Genomic DNA, 26,602 nt, shown 5'->3' on the forward strand with positions numbered 1-26,602 from the left:
CTGTGGCATTCACGGCCTTTCTCCTTGCCTTCACCACCCTCTCCTCCAGTGTGCCCTGTCACTGTACCTTTGAGACCAACACACCCTCATAATTTGCCTTTGCGTATTATTATCTCACTTGTTCTGTGTTGTAAGGTCAAAACTGATTGTGTTGACCCATCCTTGAGATTCAGTGGAGCTAAACGGCTTGCCTGCAGTCAGTGAAAGGTCCAGTCTTGCAGAGGCAAGCAGGTACAGGGACTTGGGCTTCATGCTGGCCCTGCTCCTTTCTTGGGCAGGTTATGCCTCTGAGCCTCAGTGTCCTCACCAGTAAGATGGGGACACCGATGCCTGTCTCACAGGGTTCTTCTGAGATTCAGAAACTTTAGGTCTAATGACCGGCACAGGTGTGTGCTTCAAACATGGGAGCCATTATTTAATCTGGGGCCTCCCACTGACCTGTGCTAGAGAGTACGTCCCATAACGTGACTGTACTGGCCCAGTGCCCATACTATGTGTTAAACATTTATTAAGTGAGCACAGGTGGGGTGAATACATGGTTTCCTCTCTACACTCCTGCCACATTCTCCAGGTGTCTGTGAAGGATGAAAATTCCTCTCACCTCAGGTCTCATTCTTCCATACTCAGAGATCCTCTCAGTCACCCAGCGACACCTATATACCTGATCCATGAAAACCAACATCAGTTAGTTATAGGCCAGTGCAGTTGCTTGGTTCCCCCACCCCACCTCCTGATTCCTTCACACGTAGCCCATCCTGGGCCTGTGCTGGAGAGAATGTGGACCGTCCTGCCAGGAGCACCAGTGGGCCCCAGGTCTAGGGGATCCCCACTGCACAAAACTCAGCATCTGCTCTGCGTTCCCATGACCACCACTCGGGTCCCTGTTCTCCCAGCTCCACCCCGATTATTGTAACAGTCTGATTGTAAGGGTTGGACTCCCACCTCTGCTATCTCCACCATCTTCTTTCCCTCTATCCATCCTGCTCATCACTGCCAGATTCAGTTTTGCCCTTCCTCCCCAGCTCACAGGATTTACTTCTAACTGCTCTACAACCTAGCCCCATTCTCCACTCAACCTACAGCCACCACTTGAACTTCTTCTGTCTCTTTGGTCTCTTCCATGCCTCCAGCATGGTACACACTTTCTGCCAGCGCTTTTGATGTTTTCAGCGCTTGAAATGTCCCCTCCCCAACTCCTTTGCCCCAGTCAAATCCCACTCTTCATGTAAGGCGTAGAAAATGCTCACTTCCTTTATGAAACCATCAGAGCCCACCCTCATCTCTCTCTTCTGAGGCCATTCTATTTACTTGTTCCTTCTATTAACAAACATTTATTAGGGACTGTTTTTTGTGTGCCAGGCCCTGTAGACACAGAGTAAAAGCCTGGGGTTCTGCCTTCAAGGGGCTCACTCACTGGGCAAGACAGACATGTCAATGAAGAGCCAGGCTAGACTGCACCGAGTGCTGGAGTAGAGGCGTCCCAGAGAGAGTGCAGTGGGACCCCAAAGGAGGAAACTGCAGGAGGGGCCACCTCTGGCAAGGCCTCACCGAGGAAGTGTTATTTGGGCTCAGTCTTGACATTCAAATAAGAGCTTCAGGGAGGGTGCTATCAAGCAGCACATAATCACTTAATTACATATTGCTTTATATTTTTCTTCAATTGTTTCGTGTGCTTGTCTTGACTTCCCAGGAAGGCTAATCAGCTCCAGAGCAGGGACAGGCCCGGCACTCTCTGTTCTCCCAGAGCCTAATAGCGGTGCTGGACAAACACCATGTGTTCAGAAAAGGCTTGTTGACTTGCAGCAGATAAATAGCCCAAGCTTCTCTGGGATCACTGCCCAGAGGGAGAAGCCCCATCCCCCTCTGATCACAGGCCCCTAACTAGGCACCCACACCTAAATCCCCCATCCTCTGGCTGCCTCCCTCCTACCATAGGGGTGAGACCTCACCAGCAGAACACTTGCTCATGCTGCCCCAGTTCCTTTATTGAGGTCTCTCATTTGACCCAAATACATTAACAAGAGATTGCTGAGATACAGCCCGAAACACAGTACCCTCCTGTCCTCCTGGCCAGGGATAGGAAAGTCAGAAGGATATAGGATTTGGGAGAGTAAGGGAAGAGTATGTTTAGGTGGAGGGAGCAGAAGAGAGATGGGAGCCTATAGATATGGCAAGAGGGAAGTCACAAGAAAGCGTGTAGGGAGTGATGGAAGAAACAAATAATAGATACAGGGACTTTGTGGGAGAGGAAACAGAAGTCAGATGAGATAGCTGGGCTGGTGTGTGAAAAGCAGCTCCTTTCCTTATCAGGTGAGGAGGATCAGGATCTCAGCACCCAACATGCAGACCCCAGTGGGCGCCATGGCAGAGAATGACCTAGTGTCCCTGGAGGAGCTCAGGGAAGGACAGGGAAGGCAGAAGGGAGCATGACGAGAGCAGCTGGAGCTGGGAGATAGCTGTTACAGCAGCTAGTCATCATCGTCATCGTCATCATCGTCATCATCATCCTCTGTGTTGATTTCACCCTCGAGCACATCCTCCAGCCAGTCCTCCAGCTCCTCGGTAGAAGGCAGGTCCTCTTCGTCATCCATCTCCATCCATATGCTGTCCGCCTAGGACACGGCACAGGGAGGGGACCAGAGCTAAGCCTGATTCAGGTCTTTAGACCTGCCCTCCCACTCACTGGACTCTGCACATCCTTCCCTGCCTCTTCTGTCCCTTCTCTTCATCTGTCAGTGGAAAGGGAAGCTGTTCAGGTAAAGGTCTAGGTCAGAATAGTGACAATGGTCAGAAAGAATGGCTGGATCAGCAAATACACTTTCTCCTTTCCTTTCGTTATTACAAGCCCTTGCCATGCTGAACTTCCTAAAACAGACCAATCATGCCCTTGATGCAAAACCACTGGAACTCTTCATGGCCCAGAGAATGAAGTCAGCAACTCTTTAACATTCAAGACTTTACAAAATCTGCTTTTCCAGCACCATCCTCAGAGCTCTCTAGACCCTTAAGCCATAAAAAACTACCTGCCTTTCCCCAAACCTGATAATCATTTTCCTACTTTTTGACCTTTTGTATTAACTTTTCCGTCAGTTTGGAAATAACTTCTTATGATTTTCACTTGTAAAACTCCTGTACACAGGACAATCTCCACTTTATCTTTTTATTTGATTAAATAATTTTTAAATTTATTTCTTTCCTTGAGGTCCAATTGATTTACAACAATCTCCACTTTTTAAATGTTACACCTTTTAAACCCTCTCTGATTCTCAAGCAGAAATTACTGTGGTTTCTGTGCTTTCCCGGCATTTTACTTGTATCTCTATTATAGAGTTCATCAGATCTGGCCTGGTACTTAACAGAATACCTGCCTACCTCCCCAGTTAGACTGAGAATTATATGAAAGCAGACTGTGACTTATTCAATTCAACTCAGCAAATGTTTCTGAAGCATCTGCTACATGTGAATGAGAAGATTTCTGCCCTCAAGAAGTTCAAAGTCTACTGGAAGAGACAGACATGATACATAAATAACTATATAAAAGTCATGTTCTCAATGACAAATGGGCTCTGGGAGTGCCAAGGAGGGAATGATTCCAAATGTGAGATCTGGAAAGACTTCATGGAGAAGGGAAGATTTGAACTGGGCCTTGAAGGATGAGCAGCTGATTGCAACAAGTAGAGACAGGGGTGTGTTCAGGGCAGGAATCTCTCCCTCTACCCAGCCATTAGACTGGGTGTGTCTGATTCCTGTGTGACAGGCTCAATTCCTCCTTAGAGCAGAGAGCTAGCTATGCTGGGAAGCAGAGTTGCTGGTCAAACAGAGATGAGGGAAGGAAACTCACATCAGTAACATTGACGACCCCTATTTGTGGGGCTGACAGGTCGATGTCAAACGTCTTCTCCCAGTAAGGAACCAGCTGTAGAGAGACCACATATGGCAACTTAGTGGAGGATATGGGGAGGACCCTTGGAACCCATGGTGGGTGGCAGATGGGTCCAACTATAGGGCCTGAAGGGGATGGGTGGAAATAAGTAATTAGAGGGTAGATATCCCAAAACAAAAGTTTCAGGAGGTTCAGCTGGGGGCATTGGGCCCTCTTTTCTGAGGAAAGCTACAGAGGAAACCCCGTTCTGGTCCTGGATCTGCTGCTGATTGAACTTGTGACCTTGGGCAAGTCACTTCTCCCTGGCCCTCAGTTCCTGCATCTCTTAACTAAGATAGTTATACTCCGTAATTTCCAATCTCTGTAATTTCGGCTTGTTCATCTAGTTCCCCTTTCATCAGTGTTAGTTGTTGGTGACTCAGCTGGGAAACAAAATCCATGCCCTGAGATGTGGAATCTCTGTGCTTTGATTCCGCGATTGTGTACACCCATGTGCAGAGTTAATGTGCCCTTCTGTTCCCCAAAACTCTGGATTTCTTTAGAAGGAGCCAGCCCTAGGCACGTGAGCTGCCTGCCCAGCCTCTGCTCTGGAAATCGTGTCGTTCCCACACTCCCCGCTCCCATTTCCCCTTTCTCAGGGCGCCCTCCATGCCCCACCATGCTCTTGAGCATGCAACAGGGTCTTCCTGCTTGGAGATGGGATAGGAACTCAGACACAAGCTCCCCTCAGGAAGTGCCACAGTCCGAGACCCTGCTTGGACAGCAGTGCCTGAGTGATGTCTCTTACCAGGGGGAAGTCATCAGGGTCAATCCAGATGATGCTAAGATCAGGGTTATCAGTGTTATCTCGGGCCACAGACTTGAGGGTCTCTAAGAACTCATAGCCATCTTGGAGGGAACACAAGTGATCAGTGTGAGATGGGGCATACAGGAAACAGGAGTCTAGTTCTCTTTCCCTGCCTCCCACAACTCCACAGGCCTCTCCGCAGGCTGCTTGCAAACTATGCTCTAAAAGACACACTTCATGTGTCAAAAGCCCACGCTCTGACCAGCACCCTGTCTGCCTCTCTCACCAAAGCCCCCGCCCCCAGGTCCAACCCAGTGTTCCTCCCTCACCAGGATCGGCTTCCTCTGCAAAGGCCACAATATGGATTCCATCGAGATCGTCCTCCTGTAGGGGGTGGGAGGTGGAGGGGAGACCTTAGCGACACTCCCTGAAGCTAGGGAGCCCAGAACAGGACCCCACCCCCATCTTCCTTGGACCTAGATTTTGTGGAAACCCAGCTTCTGGATCGGGTATATTCTTGTGGTGGTGACCCTTTTCCAAGTACACTGTTCCCTTCCACTCTAGGGCCCCCACCCCTCCTTTGACAAACCCTTCAGCCCCAGAGCTTGAGGCTCCCCGCTTGTCATCTTTATCAACTCATATGTGTCTCCTAACTCCTGTCGCATTCTTCAGAACAGAAACCCTCAGCCTTTGCTGGTGCCCTGCTTTTCCTACAAGCTAGACACAAGGTGCAGCAGGGCTGGATGTTTCTAGGGCTGGTGTCTTCAGTCACTTATGCTCCCCTGAGGGCCCAGCTCCATCCAGGGGGACTCACCCAGGTCTCATACATACTCTCAGGCTTCAGCTTCCTCAGGGTTGATCTAGAAGAGACAGAAAGTCACTGCTCAGTGGGTGAGAAGGACACCCTTCCCTCCAAAGGGTCCCCGCAGCAGAGGCTGCCACAGGGTCATGCCTAGGGCACAGACAGCTAGCTTGTAGCCTGGAACAAAGCCATCTGGCAAAGTCTAAGCTCTGGGCACCAGGCCCAGTTCACTGCATGGTTAAAGGAGGTGGGAGAGTGGAGGGTGGGCAAGGGGACTGGAAGAGAGACTTTTGGGAGGAAGAACTGAACATCTGGGTGTTCATTCATTCACTCACTCACTCATTCATTCAATAAAATCGAGTGTCGGAGATGTTCTAAACACCGTGCCAGGTGCTGTGTAGACAGAGTTGAACAAGGCAAACATGTTCCTGCCCCGATGAAGGGAACCATAATCGAGTGGGAGAGAGTGGAGTAAGTAGTGTTTACACTGATGAGTGGGTATTTCCAGTTGTAGAGTCTCGGGAAGGAAGAGAACTTCGTGTGCGGGTAGGGCAGGGTTTCTCAACCTCAGCACTGGGGACATTTGGAGCCAGATAATTCTTTGTTGTGGGAAGGCTGTCCTGTGACCTGTGGGGTACTTAGCAGCATCCCTGGCCCCTACCCACTAAATACCAGCAGCACGCCCTCTAACCAACCAACATCACAATAAACTGTACACATTTATGGAGCACCTTCTGTGTGTAAAGCTCCCGGCTAAGGGCTGGGTTGCAAAATATTGTGCAAAATGGCCAGTGTATCCGTGCACACTGGTACCCAGAAGTGTATTCATCTCCAGGGGAGACCAGCCTCCTGGTTGGCTGAGGGTCCCCCAGCTAATCTCACAGACGTGTGTACTGGCCTGGGGAGGAGCCTTCCCTGCTCAGAGCATTGCCCGTGCTCCCCACCTTCTGTGCTCCTCCACGAAGTTGACGATCTCCTCTTCGCTGTTGGGCTTGTCTGGGATGGTCACAGGCTCTTCCATGAAGGCCTCGTAGAAATCGATCTCATTTAGCTTCAGGGTCAGCTTCTTTGCCACCTTTTTGGGGAGGCAAAGTGGAGCAGGGGACATGGGGTCATGGCAAGAAGCAGTATTATGGGGGAGCAGATATCAGGCAGGGAGTTAGACAGCCTGGTCCTTGTCACTGCCATTGTGACACTGGACAAGTGTCTTAACTTCTCTGGGCTTTGGTAGAACATGCGAGGGGTAAGTTACATAATCTAAAATCTGTGGGGTGGGGTAGGGGTGGGGAGTGTTGGTGAGTAGGGAGGGACGGGTTTCCCCATCGATTCTGGGAGAGGGGTCCGTTAGGGCAGCTGAGGGGAGTGAGGGAGACCCAGTACAGCCGCAGGGAGGAGAACCTTGCTGTCGAAGGTGGCGAAGAAGGGGATGTAGGGATGAAACTCCTCCGCTGCATCCTCGTAGGCTTTGTAATCTGAGGGGGGAAGGCAGAGTCAGTCTCCAGGGAAGGCAGGGTCTGCCAGGGAATCAGCCCCTCAACAGTCTCTCCCCAATTCTCTGGCAGGTGGGGATCACTCTAAGACCACCCCTTCTAGTCCTCTGAGTGTGGTTAAATAAGGTGGGGGGAAGGGAGAATCCTGAATGTGCCTGTCTGGGAAACCCACAGAGTGCAGGGAGATCAGGGCAGTTGATGGAGCGACCATGGCAAGAGGGTCGCGGAGCAGGAGTGCGGAGCCAGTGGGCAAAGGGGGGAGCTAGGAAGACAGGTAGACTGGGGGACCCAGGGAGGGGAAGAGTGGAGTCTAGGGTTCACCCACGCTCTGAGTCTTTGCTCTTGAAGTAGCCAATGAGTTTGATCTCATCTTCGATATTCTCAAATGCCTGCAGCTCTCGTTCCCCATCAATCAGTTCCACAGGATCCTCTAGGACCTGGAAGAGCAAGGACATTGAAGGAAGGGAGTGAGTTTCTGTCCTCAGTGGTAGAGGCAGGGAGAGGGATCAGGGAAGAGGGCTGAGGAATGGGAGGGATGGACTCTCTGTTGCCTGTGTGTGTGTATGTGTGTGAGGCTGGAGTTGGTCAGATGGACATGAGGTCTTAAAGCAAGGCCATTAGGTCCAGGGGAATCCTCACATCAAGCATAAACTCCACCAGGGTGTCAGCAGAAAACTCGCCATCATACTCAATGACTTCATCTCCCTTGAATACATAAATGCTGTCCTCTTCAGTTAGTCCTAGGGAGTGAGCCAAAGGCATGCCATGATTCCAACCTCCCCACAGATCCAAGGGTCCAAATCCAGGGCAGCAGCCCATTCCGTAATCCCGCTGGACCCCACCTCCTTCACCTCCCCGGCCCCGCTCACCTCCACTGCCTCTTAGCCCCTATGTCCCAGGTGTCTATACCCCTGGATTTAGCCCAGGTGGCTGGCGCCAGGAGCTCTCCAAGGAGAAGCTCAGATTGGGTGGGATTCTAGGGGAGGACATAGGGAGATACAGACTAGCAAGCTTTCTCCCTTTCTCTGTCTGCCATAACTAGAAACCGCTACCCCTATTACCTCCTCTGAGGACTCTAGTTACTGATTTCCAGTCCAGCCCTCTAACCTGCTGCTATTGCTGGCCAGATGACTTCATTACTGACCACCCCTCCCCCACCCACATCCGAGTCCAGTCTCAGGTCTGTGCTGCCCCCTGGTGGCTAGTGCTGTAACACCTGGCCACAGCTCTGGAGGGGGAGGGGTTGGAAGAGGAATTTGCAGAGGCCTCTCCAGCCCCACCTGTGCTCCCTGATTCCCTCTTTCCTCCAGCACCTAGCCCTGTTTCGTAGGTAGGTATAAAGAAGTCCACCTCCAGCTCTTTCTTGGATTTGAGCGTGGGCCTCTATAAGTAAAAAGGAGAGGCTGGGACCCCTTTCCTTCAATAGGGTTCAGTCATAAGCCTTCAAATGTCAATGTTTTCTCACCAGCCACCTTCACCTCCCTGCTCCTCTCACCCCTCCCTTACCTAGTTTCTTGGCTACAGCCGCGTCCTTCTCAGAGTCCACCATCCCAAAGCCAACACCTTTGTCTTCTAGGACTTGAGCTGCTAACTGAAAGGAGAGTTAGGGTTAAAATCAGGCCCTGGAATTCTTAGTAACCACTGTTCCTCATCTCATGCTTTCCAGTTGGGTCATTGGGATGCAGGGAATATGAGCTGACATTGACACTGCGCTAGGACCCAGGATAGCTCCACTTTTCCTACAACCCCACCCTTTTGGTCTTCAGTTCAGTTTTAATCTCTGAACCTGTATAATGCATTTACAGTGTGCTTATTATGTTGAACTTTAAGATGGCATGTATGTACTTCAGAGTTCCTTAGCGATGCGGTGGGATCTGGCTGCAGAGTGACTGCGGCCCTTCCCTCCTTCAGAGCTGAGCCCTGTTGTCTATGCTGATCAAAGACCACACTCATTGTGGGGGTGACATTAGCCAACCCTGAGCTGCTTCTGAGTGACTCTCAGTGACAAGAATTTTGCCAGGGCAGGAGGGTGGCGGTGGGGTCTGGTCATGTGGCTGAGGTGTGGGGAACGCCAGAGAGCAGAAAGTAGAGGTCACTGTGGCCTCCACTGGTCACTCTCAGAGGCAGAGAGACTGACAAGAGAGACTAGAGGTGAAGTAGGCTGGGCTCTCCTCAATCAGGCGGGACTGTCCCTTGTACTGTCTACTTCAGCCTGTCCTCAGAATATGGATAGTCCCACCCTAGGTCCCTGCCCCCATCCGCCGGGCTCTGCACCCTGATGCACTCTGCCTTGGGCACCGTCTGCAGCTTTACCCCACCAAACACAGAATCGGGTGCCCGGATTCTCAGGAGGACAGGGCTGGGAGGCGGCTGGCAGGTGGATGGCCGGGGATGCTGAGCACTCAGGATAAAAATACTCAGCTCATTAATCAGACGGCAGGTTCCAGCACCCACAGGGGCACACAGTAACGAGAGCCTGCAGCCCTGGTGTCTTGCCCTGAAATATTCCAAGCTCTGGGCAAGCCGGGGCCTATCTGTACTGCCAAGCTAGTGAAGGGGCTGCAGAAACATGGACAAGGAGACTCCAACACAGCCCGGCTCCTGGAGGGGTGTGTGGCCATGTCTCCCAATCATCGTAAAACACAGGCTTTTTCTCTTGTAACAATAGGCTCTCTCTTCTCCGTACCCGAGGTCAGCTTGGGGCTGAGGAGAATCTTCCCACAAAGACAAGTTAGGGACAGCATTGTGAAGCCTCCTCCAAACACAAGAATCTTCCAATCAGGGCCCCCAGCTTGATCCAATAGGGGCAAATGGGGACATGAGTGGGTGGAGAGAGGGGACTTAGAAGCCAATGGGCGGCACGGTGGTCTCTAGTAAACCTTCAGCCGTTAAATAAATGACGCACAAATAAAATGTCAGCGACATTTAAATTTATAATGTTTGGATCTCTTTGGGGAGCCCCTGAGGTGTATAGCGAGATGGCACTTTCTGGCTAGGAAAGTAGATTTGAGGGTGCACTGCAGTCTTCCCCTTCCCCCAAAGAAACTTTTTCCTTTTTGCCCTCCTCCCAAGGTCACCCTGGTCTTAGCCAAACCTCACAAGACTAGGCTCCTACAGCACGGAGGAGAATTCCCCCTGCAGTGCCCCTTCCCTCCTAAAACTGCCTGACTTCGGTGGTACTTTTGGTTTCCTGAATCTCTGTTTCTCTTTCGGCTAAGATCACATGCCACTTTCGTCCTGTTGGTCAGGACAGAGTCCTGCTGCACTGCCCCTCGCCCCCGGATCCCACCCTCGAAGATCTACTTGGAGTTGTGGGATGCGGGGCTCAGAGAGGGGCTTGGTGCGCTCTGCAGGCCTGCAGACCCCACCACTCACCTCCAGGATCAGCTCCTCCAACTCAAATTGTCTCTGCGAGGCCTTGTCGTCCTCGGGGTGCTCGTGGTAGAGCAGCGCCAGCACCTCATACTTCTTGAACACATTCTTGTAGTTCTTTGCGTTGACATTGACCACACGGTCCACACCATCATACTCGGGGAAGTCCAGCCCTTCCTCCCCCTGCACCCCTGACTTGGGGGTCCCTAGCACCAGCAGTAGCAGCAGTGCCAGCCGCAGGCCCGGCACAGCTCTGGCCCCCATCCTGTCTGCAGCGCGCATGGAGGTAGTGGGATCTGGGTCGGCTCTCCTGGTCCAGAAGAGGTTAGCTGGGGTAAGGAGGGGCCCCTGGGTCCCGAGTCCTGAGTTAGGGGCTCACAGTGGGGGTGGGGTGGGGAACGGCCCAGAGCAGTGGACAGAGGACGCTGCTGGGTCCTGGAGAAACTGCCGACAGAGCCAAGAGAAAAAGGGTCAGGAGGAGGAATAGGAGCAGGGGGCGGGGAGGGAATCGGAGCTGCCCCTGAGGTTGGCACCCCTCTGCCCCCACCTGGTCCTGTCTAAATATGTCTCCGGGTTTGGCAGGAGAGATGGATAACCTTCTGAGGCCAGGACGGCTCCATGAGGGCCGGGACCTCCTACCTCCAATACCTCTCGTCCAGGCTCCCAGAGCCTCCTTCCCCTCCCCCTTCCCCAATGTCCAGGGCTCCTCAGCCCCTGTCCCCACGCCGGCCTAAGAGCTCATCGCCATATTAAGAAAGGAAAAAGCTGGAGCTAAAAATAAGACCAGATGAGTCGGAGGTAAGTGAAGCTGGTTGGGGGAGGGGAAGTTTGGAGTAATTGGGGATAGCTGAAGGGGGCCAAGGGTACTCAGAAAGAGGGAAATGGGGCTGGAGAGGAGGAGGCATTCTGGGTCAGGGGTTACATTCGTAATAAAGGACAAAAGGGGGACAAATGCAGTACTGACTCTAAGTTCTAAAACCTGGGACTCTCCCCTGGGTCAGGCCTGTTTGTTTCTTTGATCCTGGGGAGGAAGGAGGGCAGTACAAATGCAATCCAGGCCGCAGGAAGGAGACCCCCTGCACTTGGCTTTAAAGAACCAGGACCAAGGATGAGGTCATTCTCTGAATAAAAGATGGAGCCGCGTCCAGGACTGGTGCCCTGGCTCAGCTCCAGCCTGTTTCCTTTGCTTCACTTAACACTCCTAACTGGAGAATGCAGGGGAAGGACGGGGCGTGGGGCGTGGAGCGCTGGCCCACATCCATCCTTAGAGATGCGGATCTGGGGCGTCTCTGCCCACAAGCCCCAGACGGGAGGGAGAAAGTTATTCGGCTGCCATGTCCTGCTGTCCTCTCTCCTCTGATCCCACGGGGCTGGTTCTCTAGGGCACAGTGGGAAAGGGAGGATTCCTCAGACTGAATGACTCCAAGGAGAGCGAAGAACGACTGTTCATTCCTGCATCTCTGACAAGACCGAAAGGACCAGGTATTAAACAGTAAGGGAAAAAATTAACATTTGGAAAACATGAAGAGGTGGGCCCTGTGCCCTGAGCCAAGGGTGTTGATTAATTCTGTGCACTGAGAACCAATACAGAGTTGCGGTGGTGGGGGGCTCTAACTTCCCGGATCCCAGCTTGGGGCTGAGGGCGGAGTGCTTGAGTTCAGCTCTGGGTACCTTGAAGGAAGGACCCTCTTCATGGTCCTCCGGGCTCCTGCCATGCACCCATAAGCACAGGCACGAGGGAGACCTAGATCAAAGTCAGAAGCCCCCATCCTCGCCCTGAGGTGTCTCCGATGCCGAAGGGACAAGTGTGTATTTTGTACCATGAAGTTATGTTAGAGGAATAACTTGTTCACACTCCAGTGGGGCAGACCTTACACAGCTCAGCAAGGAAGGCCAGGGAAAATCTCAAGAACGTGGCAGGAGTGGGTCCAAGAGAGACAGCTGTCACTGGAGCAGGAGAGGCCAGAGCTAGCCTAAGCGGGGCATGTTGGAGCTGAGAAGACCTCAGCCCATCTCCTGGTCTCACAGGAGAGTGACTAACATGCCCACAGCCCCACGACCAGAGCAAAGACAGCAGGAGAGACGGGCAGACCCGCCCAGATGTACATGACCCAGATGACATCCAGCCCCGACTTCTCACTTTGGCTGCGCTCTTGGGGAAGGGGAAACACGGGGACAGAGACATCGGGGCACTGGACTCATTTCATTGTGAATCTGACCTTTCGTACCCCCAGGGTGTGAGATGGGATGAAATGGGGGCCCAGTCCTGCTCCATTTCCTCCCCCTCTGCTGCGGCTACCAGACCCTTCATCCCGTCTTGCTCCCTCTCCTTGCCCCGGCTTTCCAGAGCCTCCCACATCCCTTGCAGCAGCTGCAGCCCCTCCCCTCCTCCCTATGCACCTCTCTGATGCTCCCTACTTTCTACTCAGTCCCTTCCCTCTAGGCCCCTGCCTTCAGGCTCTCAGACTTTATGGGCCTCAGCTACTGGTATCAAATGACCTTAAGTTGGGGCCTCTGTATTTTTAACCCACCAGACACCCGAAGCTCCTGCTACTGAAACCTGAGGAGCTGGCCCCTCCATGCTCCCCCTCCCCACCTCACTCACACATACCCTGGCCCCTCCATCTTCCAGGGTCTGGTTCAGCTGCGTCAGCAGCCGGAGAAGGACCCCAGACTGATATAGCCCTGTCCCTAGGAGACCCGCGTTGGAGAAGGGAGGGGAACAGGTGGGACACAGACCTCTGAGGAGGGACCCGTGCAGGGGAGTAGCAGTTGGTCTACCTTACGAAGGCCTTCTCTTTGCTGCCCGTGGCCTCTCATCCTCCTGACCCATCCATGGCTCTTTCTCCATCATTAGCCTATTTGTTTTTCTTTCCCATTTTGCAATTGTATATTTTTGGCCCAGCCATCATTGTAAGACTAGCCTGGAAAGTAGTTAAGGGCGTAGGTTCTGGAATCAGACAGAGCTTGGTTTCCTCATCTGTGAAACGGGGTGGGGCGGTCAGAACGAATTGGTCGTGTGGACTCATGGATGGTGTATGGCCTTTGTCCACCGCCAGACGCGGTGTGCAGTCGCTTGACATACGTGCTTTGTTTCTGGTGACAGTCTGCGTTTTCCCCCAGCTTTTCTTGGCTTTCCCTTCTTACTCTGTATGCTTTTCAGCACAGCCAACCCTCTCCTCATGAGGAAGCCTGACAGTGAGCTGACCCACCGGGCACAGCGGACTAGCTCAAGAAACAAGAGCCAGTGAGTGGGCGAAGAGGAAGGGAGAGCTGCCGCCGAAAGCGGGCAGGAGAGAAGCGCTGCCGGGGCTGCTCGCCTCCCCGAGACGCGGCCAGGGCTGGGCCCAGGCTCGGAGACCAGGCTTTGGGCACGTCCGTCACCCCGTGGGGAGCTGGGGCACGAGGGGGTGGGAGCTTTGCCCGAAGTGAAAGCTACAGGGATCCAGACTGCATTGTTTCTGGCTCTATTTCTTTCTCTTTTTTTTAATGGCGGTCAGTACTGGGGATAGAACCCAGGACCCCGCGTATCCTAAGCACGCACTCTACCACTGAGTGATACTCCAGCCCCCACTCCCCCACCAGCCTCTATATCAAAGCTACACCAGAGAAAACAGCCCAGGGACGGGATGCGGTCGAGATGCCCTAATGACTTGGAGGAAAGGCCAGGGAGCACCATTCCCTCCTGCAGAGGAGGGGCTGCAGCCCCACATCCGCCACTCACCACGTGACCCCTCCCAAGTCATTAACCACTCTGGACCTGAAGCTCTTCATCCATGAAATAAGGCCTCTCCTAGCACGAAAACTGATTCTGTAAGTTGATCTGAGGAACTGAGTGGGCTCTGTGATCCCTCTGTAAGGTGTGGCTCCCCCCTCCTCTCTCACCTCCTGGGTTTCTCTGAATCCAGCTTGGCTTGTCCTGCCCTGGCTCTCCAGTTGGTTGGACAGTGACTTTGAGGCAAAGATGCTTGATTCTGATCCCCTCCCAGCCTCGACTGTGGTCCCTGAAAAACTTCCCCTGCCTGGCTACCGTGAAGATCTAAGAAGAGAGGTGTCCCAGTGATCCCCGTTTTCCAAAAATCAGAAGCGACACATCTGACAGCTGAGGGCTGTTGCAAACATTTACTGTCTTGATGGGGTACTGAACCTCCCTACTGGACTCCAGTCAGACACAGGCTGGGCTTCCCCTCTCCTACCCGTGGTGCCCTCAGTCCAGCCCTAGAATTGCCTCACTCTCTCATCCAGGGTACTTCCTCCTGGCATCTCTCTGCCTCAGCTAATATGCTTTCCCTGATGTTTTGCCAAACTCATTACCCCCAGCCCCCGCCAGCACCCAGCCCTCAGGACACCCCGTGTCATGGGAAGTGCTTCCTCTGCTGACTTTAGTAGTAGGTCTCCCTCTCCAGCCAGCCTGTGGGAGAGAAGAGACCAGAGTGAACTGGAGAGGGCATCAAGGGAGAAGGCAGAAGGGTAAGCGAGGACGAGGTGGGGGGCCGAGGGCGGACCGCAGGGCCCCCATGCTGGGCTCAAGGACTAGGGGGTGGGGTCCGGGCACAGCACAAGCCAGGCAGCCAGCCGGGGAGAATGGTCACGGGCCTGGAGGAGCCAGGTGGGATGTGAGAGCTGGTCAGGAGGCTGGTGACCTCCCAGAGCAGGGTGCAGGGGAGCCTCACCGCCAGGATGATGACGAATGATGAATTTTCTGACTTCATCATAGATGAAGATAAGGATGCTGTAGGGAGTAGCACAGAGCCACCAAGCTATCCTGGAGAGAGCAAACGCCGGTCAGTGGGAGAGGAGACAGAGGGGCCAGAGCAAGGCGGGTCAGCAGGCCAGAGAGAACAGCGGACAGGGGTTGTTTCCTTTGTTGTGTGGGACGTTGATCCCTCCCTCTGAGGAGGTCAGAGCCTGGGGAGTGAGGGCAGAGGGGCCCCAGGCAGGAACATAAAAAGCCAATGAGAACAGAACGTGATAGATGCCAGATTAGAGGTGCATGCAGTGTTCATGGAGTCTATCTACCGGCTTTTGTGGAGTCACTGAGGGAGACTCCCTTTGCTTTCCGGATCGTCCGGGCCTTGCACCCACAAAGTCCAAGCAGGATGGGTCTGTCTGAGACTAGACATGTGGGGTTATCTTGCCAGGGAATATAGATACTCTTCTGTATGGCAAAGATGGGGAAATCTTTTTCTTCCTGAACCTCGTCTATAGATCGGGAAAATGGACTCTGGGGAGGGGTTGAATCAGGACCACACCTGCCCCTTGGATGGTAGAGGGATGGCCTGGACCAGCCTGGACCAGCACTGTCCAACAGAAATATAACAGTGAGCCACATGTGAAGTTTAATATTTTCTAGTAGCCACATGAAGAGAAAAAGAAACAGGTGTGATTAATTTTAATGGTATATTTTATTTAACCCTAAATATCTGAAATATTACCCTTTCAACATGCAATCAAGATAAACATAGTTATTTTACACCCTTTTATGCTGAGTCCTCGAAATCCAGTCAGTATTTTACACTGACTGTATCTCAAGTCAGACACTAAATGTTCAATGGTTAAAAGAAAATGTGGTCCAACCAAGACAGTGAAGTTGTATTTAACAGAAAAATATTTGACACTGCTTTAGTTTTTAACTTTCAGTTAACTAAAAGTTATAAATTCAGTCTCTCAGTGTCACTAGCCATATTTCAAGAGCTCATTAATTGCATAAGGATGGTGGCTACCATATTGGACAGCACAGGCCCAGGCCATGGTTCACCACACACACACACACAGCCCTCAACCAATATAAACAGTTACATACATACAGTCACCCATTCATTCAGCAGTGATGATCATATGTCTACTCTGTGTCTGTGTTAGGTCCTGGGGAAATAAAAATGATGGCATGATAGTCTTTGATCTTTAGGAGCTCAAGTGATCAGGGAAAAGAGGTTACTAGATAAACACACAAAATAAATAATCATAATATTAGGTGATGAGCTTTATGGTCAAGATATATATACTACAGAGTGCTTGGGAGCACAGTTAATGCTCAACCACATTTACTATCACTTATATGTTGACATTAACAGCAGCAATAACACTGCTACTATGAGCAAGCACCCACCAGGACCAAGTGCTGTGCTCTGTGGCTTATATGCATTTCTGCATGTAATTCTCAGAACAGTATGCCAGGTATGTGTCACCGAGACTCTGTAGGTGAAGCCGAGGCTTGGAAAGGTTACCGACTTGTCCAAGGTCATAGAATAATACACAGTAGAGTTGAAATTCAAACCTGGGATTGTCAGTATCTAAGAGCAATGCCAATGTCTTTTATTAAGCATTAACCGAGCAGCTACAGAATACAGAGCATTGTGTAAACCACTGCCAGAGACAGAAAGGCGAGCGAAGTGTGTAAACATGCAGAAAACCAGTTGGAAGGATACACACTAAATCATTAACAAAGGCTACCAACTGGGGTGGGGGCGGGGTGGGAGTGAAATGGGAGTTTCGTTTTTTTCTCTTTAAAACTGTTAAACAGAAAAAGTTCACAAGCATATACTAATGTAAAAAACAAACAAATAAAAAAGCAAAACCGTGGGACTTGAACCGAACAAGGTCCCAGACAATGAGAATTTCAGTATGCCCACTCGCATATATGCACGTTAAAACATATTTGCATAAGTACAGCAGAATTAGCCGTGCATAGATTAGGCTATTTTTATGACTGCATCAGTTCCAAGCAATGTAGACTGCAACAGCTATACCACACATTATCATAAAAGAGATGCCACTCTGTTAAGCACTGGTAAGTCTCCTAAATTTGCATGTCTGGTGTGTTGCAATCACTTGGCACAGTCCCTAGTCCCTCCCCAAATAAGATGCATTTGTGGGAGCACAGGCGGTTCTCTTTACATTCACATGAGTGCAGCCCGCCCCTCCTTGACTCCCCTGCCCACACCTCCTCCCATGCACTCTCGTGGTGCCCAAGGACGTCCCTCCTTGCATCCCTTCCCTTACTCACTTGAGTGGATACATTCGCAGGGCCACATCCATGCCTGGAGTGTAGGACAGGAAAACAGCCAGAAATGTCTCCTCCAGGAGCCCAAATATTAGGATCTTGTTTCTGGGAAGCAATGTTTAAAGGTGTGTTGGAAATCGGGAGGGAGAGGTGGGCGTGCAGCGTGGGCGGGTGAGTGTGCAGGGCGGGCGGGCGGGCGCTCACTTCATGCCCTGCTGGAAGACTGAGTTACGGCAGGTCTTGCAGATGATGAGGTCCGCCCACTGCACGATCACGATGCTCACGAAGAAGGCCGTCTGGCACGTGAACTCCACCACCTTCCGCTGCTCATAGGTCTTGGGGAGGACAGGCAGAGGGGAGCCGTCAGTGTCAGAAGGGATTCAGATATGCCTCCAAAGCTTCCTCCTTCTGCCTTCCATCTCCCTGACCCCATGGCTGAGTTAGGTCTCATCTTTAGATTTCTCCCGCCCTTCACACACCTCTATCTTACCACGTTTCATGTTGGATTATGAGCTGTTTATATGTTTTCTGTACCTGACTGAGACCTTGCCTTCCTTATCTCTGTGCCCCATTCCTCATGCTTAGTTCAATGACTGGCAGGTAGTAGGGCTCAATAAATATTTACTAACTTATTAAGAAGGGTGGTATAAAAGAAGAAGATGGACTTCAAGAGGGAAGCAGGGTCAGAGTAAACTGATAAGGAAGATGGGGCCAGAGGGAAATCCACGTGTAGAGGAGAAAGGGATGCCCAAAGGGTGGTACCAGCGGAGAGGCATTCTCTCATCCATTCATTCATTCTTTCATTCACATTTTACACAAAAGGAACTTAGAGTCTAGTGGGGAAGATAAATATGTTCATTATGTCAGCACAGTAGGTAGCTGTCAAAAAGCTGATTGACAGTAGGTAGGTTATAAGAGAGAGATCACCGTGGGCTATGGGAACACAGGAGCGGTGTGCCTAAGTCAGACTGGAGGAAGAGCCCATGTTTAAAAAAATAGAACAGCATGTTTATAAATAACTGATGGAATAAAGAATTTGAAAACATGTAGAACTGACCAATAATGAGATACTACAGAAAGAACCTCATGGCATGTGGTCAAAGTAGTATTTGGAGGGAAATATAGAGCCCTAAATGATTAGAAAAACAAAGGCTGGAAATTGATGAGCCAAGCGCTGGACTTAGAATGAGACAAATCAGCACATTTCTGTGCATCAGATCATACCACCACTATCCTCCCCTGCAGCCAGCTACCAATGCCAAGTCTCTCCCATCACCGCTTGAAAATTTTAGCTCCTGACTCACTGTCACTCTAAATGCTCCTGTTCTCATTTTTGGAGATTTAAATATCCATGTTGATTATCCTTTCCATGCCTTGGTTTCACAGTATCTTGATCTCCTTCTCCTCCAGTGGGGTGGGGGGAGGTGTCCTCCACTCCCAACCCGGGCTGCTTGCTCCCATGGTTAAACTCCAGACATTGTCTTTTCCAGTAGTCACAATTTGTCTGGATTTTAATTTCAAGCACGTCTTTTCTCTCTGATCACCATCTTGATCTTTCTGTCTCACCTGCTCTAGTACCTCAATTCCAACACCTCTTGGAATCCATTTAGACTTATAATCCATTGACCCAATATGTTACGTATTTGGCTATTATCTTTCTTGCCTCCCACCCTGTGCCCCTAACTAGAATGTAAGCTCCATGAGAGCAGTAACTTGGCCATTTTTGTTCACTACCATATCCCTAAGGCCAAAACAGTACCTGGTGCACAGAAGATGCTTGACAAATATTTGAGCTGAATGAATGAATGAATGAATGAATGAATGAATGGTGATCAATGGAATTACTGCTGGAGGAATTTAGAAGATGAGGAGCTATCTAGCAGTTTGTAGGGTACTTCCTGGATAGGCAATTCTATACTCATCTATCTGAGGATTACAGCAGTGGAAGAGACATAGACCCTGCCTTCATAGTGTTTATTTCTCAGGGCAATTGTTCTCAACCCATTTTGCAATACCTCAAAACGTCATTGATGCAATTTGATGTTAATTCAAATTAACTTTAATTATATTTAACTTATTATAAATAAACATATGTTAAGCTTCAACTTGGTAGGAAGGAGATAGTATCAAGATATAAAATTAACATGAGGCTTGACTTGAGGTTTGAGGAAATGTTGACAAGGTACACAACGATGAGGACTCTGGGCATCTTTGGCCCCTGGAGCAGTGTCGGTAGCTGGGAACACTGACATCTGTTGGCCTTACGAGGTTCAGATAGTGGAAGCCTACTGTGTATGAGGGGCAACTTTCCAACAACCCTCATTTTGACATACTTTTGAGAAAGTTACAATTAGCTTGGTTTGGAGGCACCATGGTGAAGTGGGAAAGTGCCAGGCAGTCCAGAATTCTAGTCCAGCTCTTGTAAGGATTCACTGTGGGACTTTGAGCAAGTCACCAAATCTTTCCACACTCAGATTCTTCATTTGTACAATGATAATAATGGACTATGTGTCCTCTATAGACTATGTGAATCCTATGGTCCAATGATTCTAGCAAAAATCATCACATCTCCTACTGCCTTAGAAATCGGGACCGGAGTGTTCACAGACACAAACAAGCATACTTACTAAAATTCTTAATACATACTGTTGGTTGGAGGGCTTCAATTTGGTCCTCATTCATCCTGAGTGTTAGGAATGACTAATACAGAGAGGCATCCTCTAACTTTAAAAAGTTTAGAACAACGAGAAGAAATACACAAAGAAAATAGGTTTTCAGATTTAAAATCATATTCTTTGAACTCCCATGGAAAAGGAGCATAGTAGGAAAGAGAGGACCCAGCACTCATTTCTGGGGCAATGATGATTACAATCTGGAAGAACAGAAATCAGCCCCAAGAAGTTGATTGACAAAGAAGGCTTCCAGGTCCAAGAAAGCCAAAAAGACCCAGGAAGATAAGGACAAACAATAGACAGTAGGTATTAACAGAAATGAAGTCATTGTAAACAAAGAGAATGTTTGTTGATGTGACTGGAGGTTGAGGACAAACGTTAGAATGTTCTTGTAGGACTGGATATGAGGTATCAACTCCGTCTGCCTGGCTCCTCCATTCTCCTACACTTCAAAAATTTGCTAAAGCCACTTTTCCTTGTTACTTCTTCACTCTTACTGGTAACTACTGCACTACCTCTTCTACTCACCCACTGCTGTCCATAACTGTCCTCCAGGTCATTAAGGTGTCGATTTTCCCAGTTGACGCGGATGCCCAGCAGATCAATAGGCTTAAAACCATTCTCAGCCAGGATCACAAAGTAGGTGAAGAATCCTGCCAGAGCCTGGATCATTCCTGTGAGTCACAGGGATAGAGTCATAGGTCAGGGGAACCTGGCTCAAAGAAGGATCTCAAAAGGTAGACCATGGAAGGGATGGTGCCTGGGACTTGCTTCTAGCAGGGTTGATGTGTGTCTGAGCTGTAATGCTGAAGATTCACGCCACCAATGATCTGCTATCGCCATCTCTGTAGGGCTTGCCTCCCAACTCAGACATTTGTGTTTCTAAGCTATAAGCCAGAGTCATCTTTGAATCATATAACTTTAAAGCTGGAAAGGACCTTAAAGGAGATTTATTCCCTCTCTCCATTGAGTGAGTGCTGGACTCCTCCCTCTCCATTTCCTCTGAAACTAGGACACTTATCAAGTCCTCTCCTCCCCTCAAGTCTCTCCCATCGGCCCCTTGCCTCTACCTTGGTCAGAACCTCCATCCTTCATGCCTGGACCATGGCCATTGCTGATGCTAATGTTTGCCTACTAACTGCTACAGAGCTGTGCACTGTTAGGTCCTCATGGACACTGATTCTCACAACAATTCTGAACAACCATTTACATTTCATAAGTGGAAAAACTAAAGCACAAGAAAGATTCAGTCATTTTCCAGAGTCATATAGGTAGTAAGTCATGAAATTGGGATTCAAACATAGGTATGGCTCTTAAATCTGTGCTTCTTCTATGTGTCTCCATCTCTATATACTGGGATGGTCTCCTCTGCCCCCATCTCTTCTCTGTACCCCCACTGTACCTAGCAACTCAAGAACAAAGACCTCTAATGGCTTGCAAACATCTTCAGAGGCTGGCTCCAGTGTAGATTGCTACCTGTGCCTACAGCCTCATTTTCCACTACTACTTTATCAGGAATAAGTTCTCAACCAAACTGGCTTACTCACTCTTCAACACCCAGGTCTCCTCTGGTCCCCCACACATGACCATCCATTTACTAGTCTAAGCCCTGTCTTCCAACACCAAGTTTAAGTTCTATTTCCTCCATAAGGCCCTCTCTGACTGTCCTCCTGATTGGTGAGTCCTCTCGCTTTGGACTCCTGTAGTGTGTATTATCTATACTCATTATTTGGCACTTGGAAAAATACCATCGTTTTATGTACGTTTGCTCCAGTTTGACTGGACTCTGAAGGGCAGATCAGAGATCAATGGTTCATTGTGTCCCAGGGCTTAGCACAGTCTGTTGTTAAGAAAATATCTCCCTGACTTCCAAGCCAAGATTGGTCCAGTGGCCAGGCAGGTGCAGCCAATCCCCACTCCCTTCACCCTTCATTCCTCTGACCGCACCGATCTGTCCATAGGCCATGCCAATGAGACGGTTGTTCACCAGCTTGTCAGTCTTTGGATTCCGTGGAGCCCTCTTCATGATGTCACTTTCAGCTGACTCATAAGCCAAGGAGATAGCAGGGACCTGGAGGATGGAGGGAGGAAGTGACAGGGGACACAAAGTTCAGAAGGAAACCCAGAAGTAACTTGAGCTCTGTCCCTCTCCCTGGACACAGGTGTTTCCTACTCCTCAGTCTGTTTCACGAGAGTTCCACAAGCCAGGTCCCAGCTTGGTCCTCACCATGTCAGTGCCCAGGTCAATGCAGAGAATGGTAATAGTGCCCAGAGGCAGGGGGATGCCGAGGATGATGAAGAGCAGGAAGGGGGTGATCTCGGGGATGTTGCTGGTTAGGGTGTAGGCGATGGATTTCTTCAGGTTGTCAAAGATCAGGCGGCCTGGGGAGGATGGTCAACCTTTTGTGAGAAGCACAGAGAATTCACACCTCCCACAAACCAGCTCCTGAACTGAGAGACCACTACAAAGCAAAATCACAATCCGTGAAAGGATCTGAAGGTCCCAGACCTCAGCAGCCCGTTTTGTCTCTAAATTGTGTGACTATTAATTAGAGCCATGATTTATTAGCATGCCATGTCTGTGCACTGTTTGTTCTTGGGTTCATTGTGGCCACTATCATCTGACCTCTGAAAATTAAGCAGGGTGCGGCCAGGTTAATACTTAGAGATGTCTGACAAGGCCAACACAAAAACCATTAGAAGGTGAAGGCTGACTTGCAGCAACATGGGTGGACCTAGAGATTATCATACGAAGTGAAGTAAGTCATAGAGAGAAAGGCAAATATCATATGGTATCACTTATATGTGGAATCTAAAATTTGATACAAACGAACTTATTTACAAAACAGAAGCAGACTCACAGACACAGAAAACAAACTTATGGTTACCAAAGGGGAAATGGAGTGGCGAGGGATAAATTAGGAGTTTGGGATTAGCAGATACACACTACTATATATAAAATAAACAACAAGGTCCTACTGCAGAGCACAGGGGACTGTATTCAATGTTTTGTAACAACTATAATGGAAAAGAATATAAAAAAGAAAAAAATATATATATATTACTGAATCGCTTTGCTATACACCAGAAACTAATATAATATTGTAAATCAATTATACTTCAATAAAAAAAAAAGATTAAGGCCATGTGGAAGTAGCCTGGACTTGGGTTCCAATTCCATTTTCTTCCATAACTAGCTCGTGATCTTGGGCACCCCACCTCTCTGAGCTTCATTCCTCCTGCCTTGCAAGATGCCTTGAGTCCTCCCTTGACAACCCTTTTAAAACCTCATCCCTCCCTGCACTCCCTGCTTTACTTATTTTTTTCCCACTGCACTTGTCTTCTTTTATTACACTGTTCAGTTTACTTTACTGTCTGTCTGTCTCCACTAGAAATTAAGTTACATGAGGGCAAGGATGTGTGGTTTTATTCCCCATTGCTGTATCCTCAACATCTAGAATAATACCTGGTACATAGTTGATGCTCAAAAAGTTTACTGAATTGAGTAGATGTAAAATACCGAGCAAAGTGTCAGGATCATACCAGGATCTCAATAAAATGTTAACTATTACTATTATGTGGACTGTCATAGGTTTTAATAACATCACTCCAGGCAGAAATCAGGGAGCCTGGGAGGCAGGCTTCTGGGGTTCTCCTCTTCACCAATGGGTACAGTTCCTGGGAATGGGGGCGCTTGATTTGGCTCATGCATTCAGTTCATAGATCAAACTCCAACTGATCTTGATACCTCAGCGTCATTCAGACAATAGGTTGCTAGACAGTCCTCCAGACTGCGGAGTACGGAGCAGTCTCATGGGTTTGGCTACATCCTGGTACTTACTGTAGACCCACTTGAACCCTGTGAGAGAAGTAAAACAATATCACGCCACACCAGCACCTTGCTTTTCCTAGAAAATCTGGGCTCCTCATACTGATGCTCTAATCACCAACTGAATCTAATTTGCAAAATTTTGACCTACAGTGATTTTTCCCAGTCTGTCCAGGAGGTTGGATGATGGGCAAAGGGAGTGAGAGTGAGAAAAATGTTACCAACTCTCACCTGAGCCCAAGAGCCAAGTCTCAACCCTGGGCACCCTGCTTCCTCACCTTCTTCCACGCCCGTGACGATGGAGGCAAAGTTGTCATCCAGCAGGATCATGTCAGCTGCCTGCTTAGAGACGTCAGAGCCAGCGATGCCCATGGCAATGCCGATGTCCGCCTTCTTCAGCGCAGGGGAGTCGTTCACCCCGTCACCCGTCACCGCCACGATGGCTCCCTGGGTGAAGCACAGAGGGAGTGAAACAGTTACTGTGTCAGATTCGGGACCAGTCCCAAAGATCGGTTTGATTCCATCAGCCCTTGTTTATTGGTGTAATCATGTAGTCCTTGCCCTTCCTGCTCTGCCTCCTCCTGAGATATCAAAACACTCAACAAACAGATGCCTGTCTCCCAGGTTCACGATGGGATGCTTTCTGGAGTCCCCTCTAGCCCAGCCCACACGTTCCTGTGCTTGGTTTGGGGCTGGGCTATGCCACGTGGTTCCCGCCAGATTCCCCAGGGCAACTTTGCCTCCCTTACCAGCCTCTGACATCCCTCCACAATGATGAGCTTCTGCTGGGGCGAAGTCCGAGCAAACACGATCTCCGTGTGGTTTTGGAGGATCTCATCAAGCTGTTCTGAGTTCATATTCTTTAGTTCTGAGCCATGCACCACAATGGCTTTGACATCCCTGATGGAGAAGAATCTCAAAAGCCTGGTTCAGAGTGTTGATAATTCACCAGGGGGGCTGGTGCCCTCTAACCCATCTTTGCTCTCACCTCCTGGTTTCTCCTTTCTACCCCATCTCCTCACTTGTCCCCAGCCACACACTGTCCCCAGATTGACACATTGCACCCCCCCCTTCTCCTGTACTTCTTTCTTTGTCCCATTTCCTCCGAAAATCCACTGACATTTGGCTTGGTCGTTTTCCTGTTATATTTTACTTTGCAGTAAAGTAAACTCTGCACATCCTACCGAAAGAACCTCCGAAAACTTTAGCGGATGGGGCAGGCTGAGGATGAAGGGGGAAAATGACAGATCTGAGTTCTTTTGGAATCTCACCCGGCATTGACCTGGCTGACAGGGATCTTGAGCCGGGCAGCAATGTCCTCTGCCGTCTCAGTGCCTTCAGAGATGATGCCCACACCCTTGGCAATGGCCTTGGCTGTAATGGGATGATCCCCTGTTACCATAATCACCTGTGTTGGGAGGGGAGGGAAAAGGAGTGGAATCATCTTCAGGGACATCCTGGGTCCTTCATCTTTCTCTCTGAGAACTGACAGATTACTGCTTTCATTCTACAGGGGTTTAAGCAGCTCATCCCCAAGAACTTGTGCTGCCAATCAAAAGTCTTGCTACTGTGGCTTTAACCCTTGGGAGTGGGTCAGGACCATCAGACCATAACACATAGGACAATTTGGGTTCTATTTTCCCAGGAATAAATCAGGGATGGGGGTGTATTACTATATTCAGAATTTCATTTAATTGCTCCAGAAGCTATTCTGCCTCTTTAAGCTCAAAGACAGAAACACCTACCCATAGAACAGTGGTAATGAAGGGACGCCCGGAATAATCCATCTGCTTAGCAAAACTTCATCTGGGCCCAAGTGTGTTCCAGTCCTTGTCCTACCTCCCTTCTTCCCACTGCCTCCTCATGCCCCTGGGTTCCAGCCCTTTTCTGGATTCCTGGGGCCAGCCCTGGTCCTGTCCCATTCCTCCCCAAAGATCAGGTGCCCATGCTCCGGCTTTTCTAGCCTTCTGTTCCTTCAGCGCTCCTCACATCTCTGTGTGTGATGGATTGCCTGTCTCTCTCCCGTCTTGGACTGGGAAGTCTGTGAGTGGAGGCATGCCTGTGATTCCTTGTTAAGTTTCCTGCCCTAGCATAATTCCTAGCCACTATAATCCATCAACAAACAATTATAGAATGAAGGAATGATTGCTTCCTGGGAACCACTGCCCATGGTTCCCAAGTGCCCTCCAAGCACATAATTTCTCAGGCTCTGGTGGGAGGAAGAAGGGAACTGTCTGTGACTGAACCTAGAGCAGAGGTCCGGGAAAGGTCAGTCTGTGTACTTTCAGAGCATGGAAATAGGCCTGGAAGGAGTTTTCCCAGGAGCCTTCCTCATTCCACACTGGCACCCCGGGCTTACTGGAAGAAGGCGGCGACGTGCTAACTAAGCTGTGGCTGCCGGACGCTCAGGAAAGTTGCACTGTGAGCAGTTACCCACAGCACTCATTTCAAGCACCCTGGCTCAGTTGTGGGGCATTGGATCCTCACCAAGCCTGGCCTGTAGGGCACAGGGTAACTGGTGAGGATCTGGGAGGGAACTGCACGGAAGATCAGAAGATTCCAGATGTGGTTCAGACTGAGCCCTCAGTGATGCCTTTCAGGCTTACAGTGCCCTGAAAGTCTCCCAGTGGCTCACCAATAATGACCTGTAGGGCAGGTGTGGTACCTAGCCCAGCTTGACCATTCAAATGGACTATTCTACAGTAGTTTCTGGAAGTACCACCTCCATGCCAGGCTGGAGGAATTAAAAACAAAGTCAAACACC

General features: G+C 49.9%; 2 protein-coding genes across 3 annotated transcripts in view; both read right to left on the bottom strand.

Moving 5' to 3' along the window:
- Positions 1 to 1,964: 1,964 nt before the first annotated feature.
- CASQ1 (calsequestrin 1) lies at positions 1,965 to 10,792 on the bottom strand. The gene is made up of 11 exons (XM_006215647.4): positions 10,338 to 10,792; positions 8,469 to 8,553; positions 7,602 to 7,702; positions 7,288 to 7,399; positions 6,871 to 6,944; positions 6,417 to 6,547; positions 5,485 to 5,530; positions 5,000 to 5,054; positions 4,671 to 4,771; positions 3,842 to 3,916; positions 1,965 to 2,612 (listed from the first exon to the last, which is right to left on the bottom strand). Exons 1-11 carry the CDS (start codon positions 10,614 to 10,616, stop codon positions 2,469 to 2,471), a joined length of 1,203 nt encoding a protein of 400 aa, XP_006215709.1. The 5' UTR covers positions 10,617 to 10,792; the 3' UTR covers positions 1,965 to 2,468.
- Positions 10,793 to 14,437: 3,645 nt separating this feature from the next.
- The window catches only part of ATP1A4 (ATPase Na+/K+ transporting subunit alpha 4), a 28,682-nt gene continuing 16,517 nt past the window's right edge, over positions 14,438 to 26,602 (bottom strand). For both annotated transcript variants that reach the window (XM_006215646.4, XM_072946281.1), the window contains 10 exons: positions 25,110 to 25,246; positions 24,588 to 24,738; positions 24,117 to 24,285; positions 22,237 to 22,391; positions 21,957 to 22,080; positions 20,538 to 20,683; positions 17,542 to 17,672; positions 17,341 to 17,442; positions 15,008 to 15,099; positions 14,438 to 14,745 (listed from right to left, as the gene is read on the bottom strand). In XM_006215646.4, coding sequence (XP_006215708.1) covers positions 14,717 to 14,745; positions 15,008 to 15,099; positions 17,341 to 17,442; positions 17,542 to 17,672; positions 20,538 to 20,683; positions 21,957 to 22,080; positions 22,237 to 22,391; positions 24,117 to 24,285; positions 24,588 to 24,738; positions 25,110 to 25,246 — 1,236 coding nt within the window. In that variant the 3' untranslated portion in view covers positions 14,438 to 14,716. The remainder of the gene's footprint in view (positions 14,746 to 15,007; positions 15,100 to 17,340; positions 17,443 to 17,541; positions 17,673 to 20,537; positions 20,684 to 21,956; positions 22,081 to 22,236; positions 22,392 to 24,116; positions 24,286 to 24,587; positions 24,739 to 25,109; positions 25,247 to 26,602) is intronic.

The sequence above is a fragment of the Vicugna pacos genome, chromosome 21, assembly GCF_048564905.1.
Source record: "Vicugna pacos chromosome 21, VicPac4, whole genome shotgun sequence".
NCBI classification, from domain to species: domain Eukaryota; kingdom Metazoa; phylum Chordata; class Mammalia; order Artiodactyla; family Camelidae; genus Vicugna; species Vicugna pacos.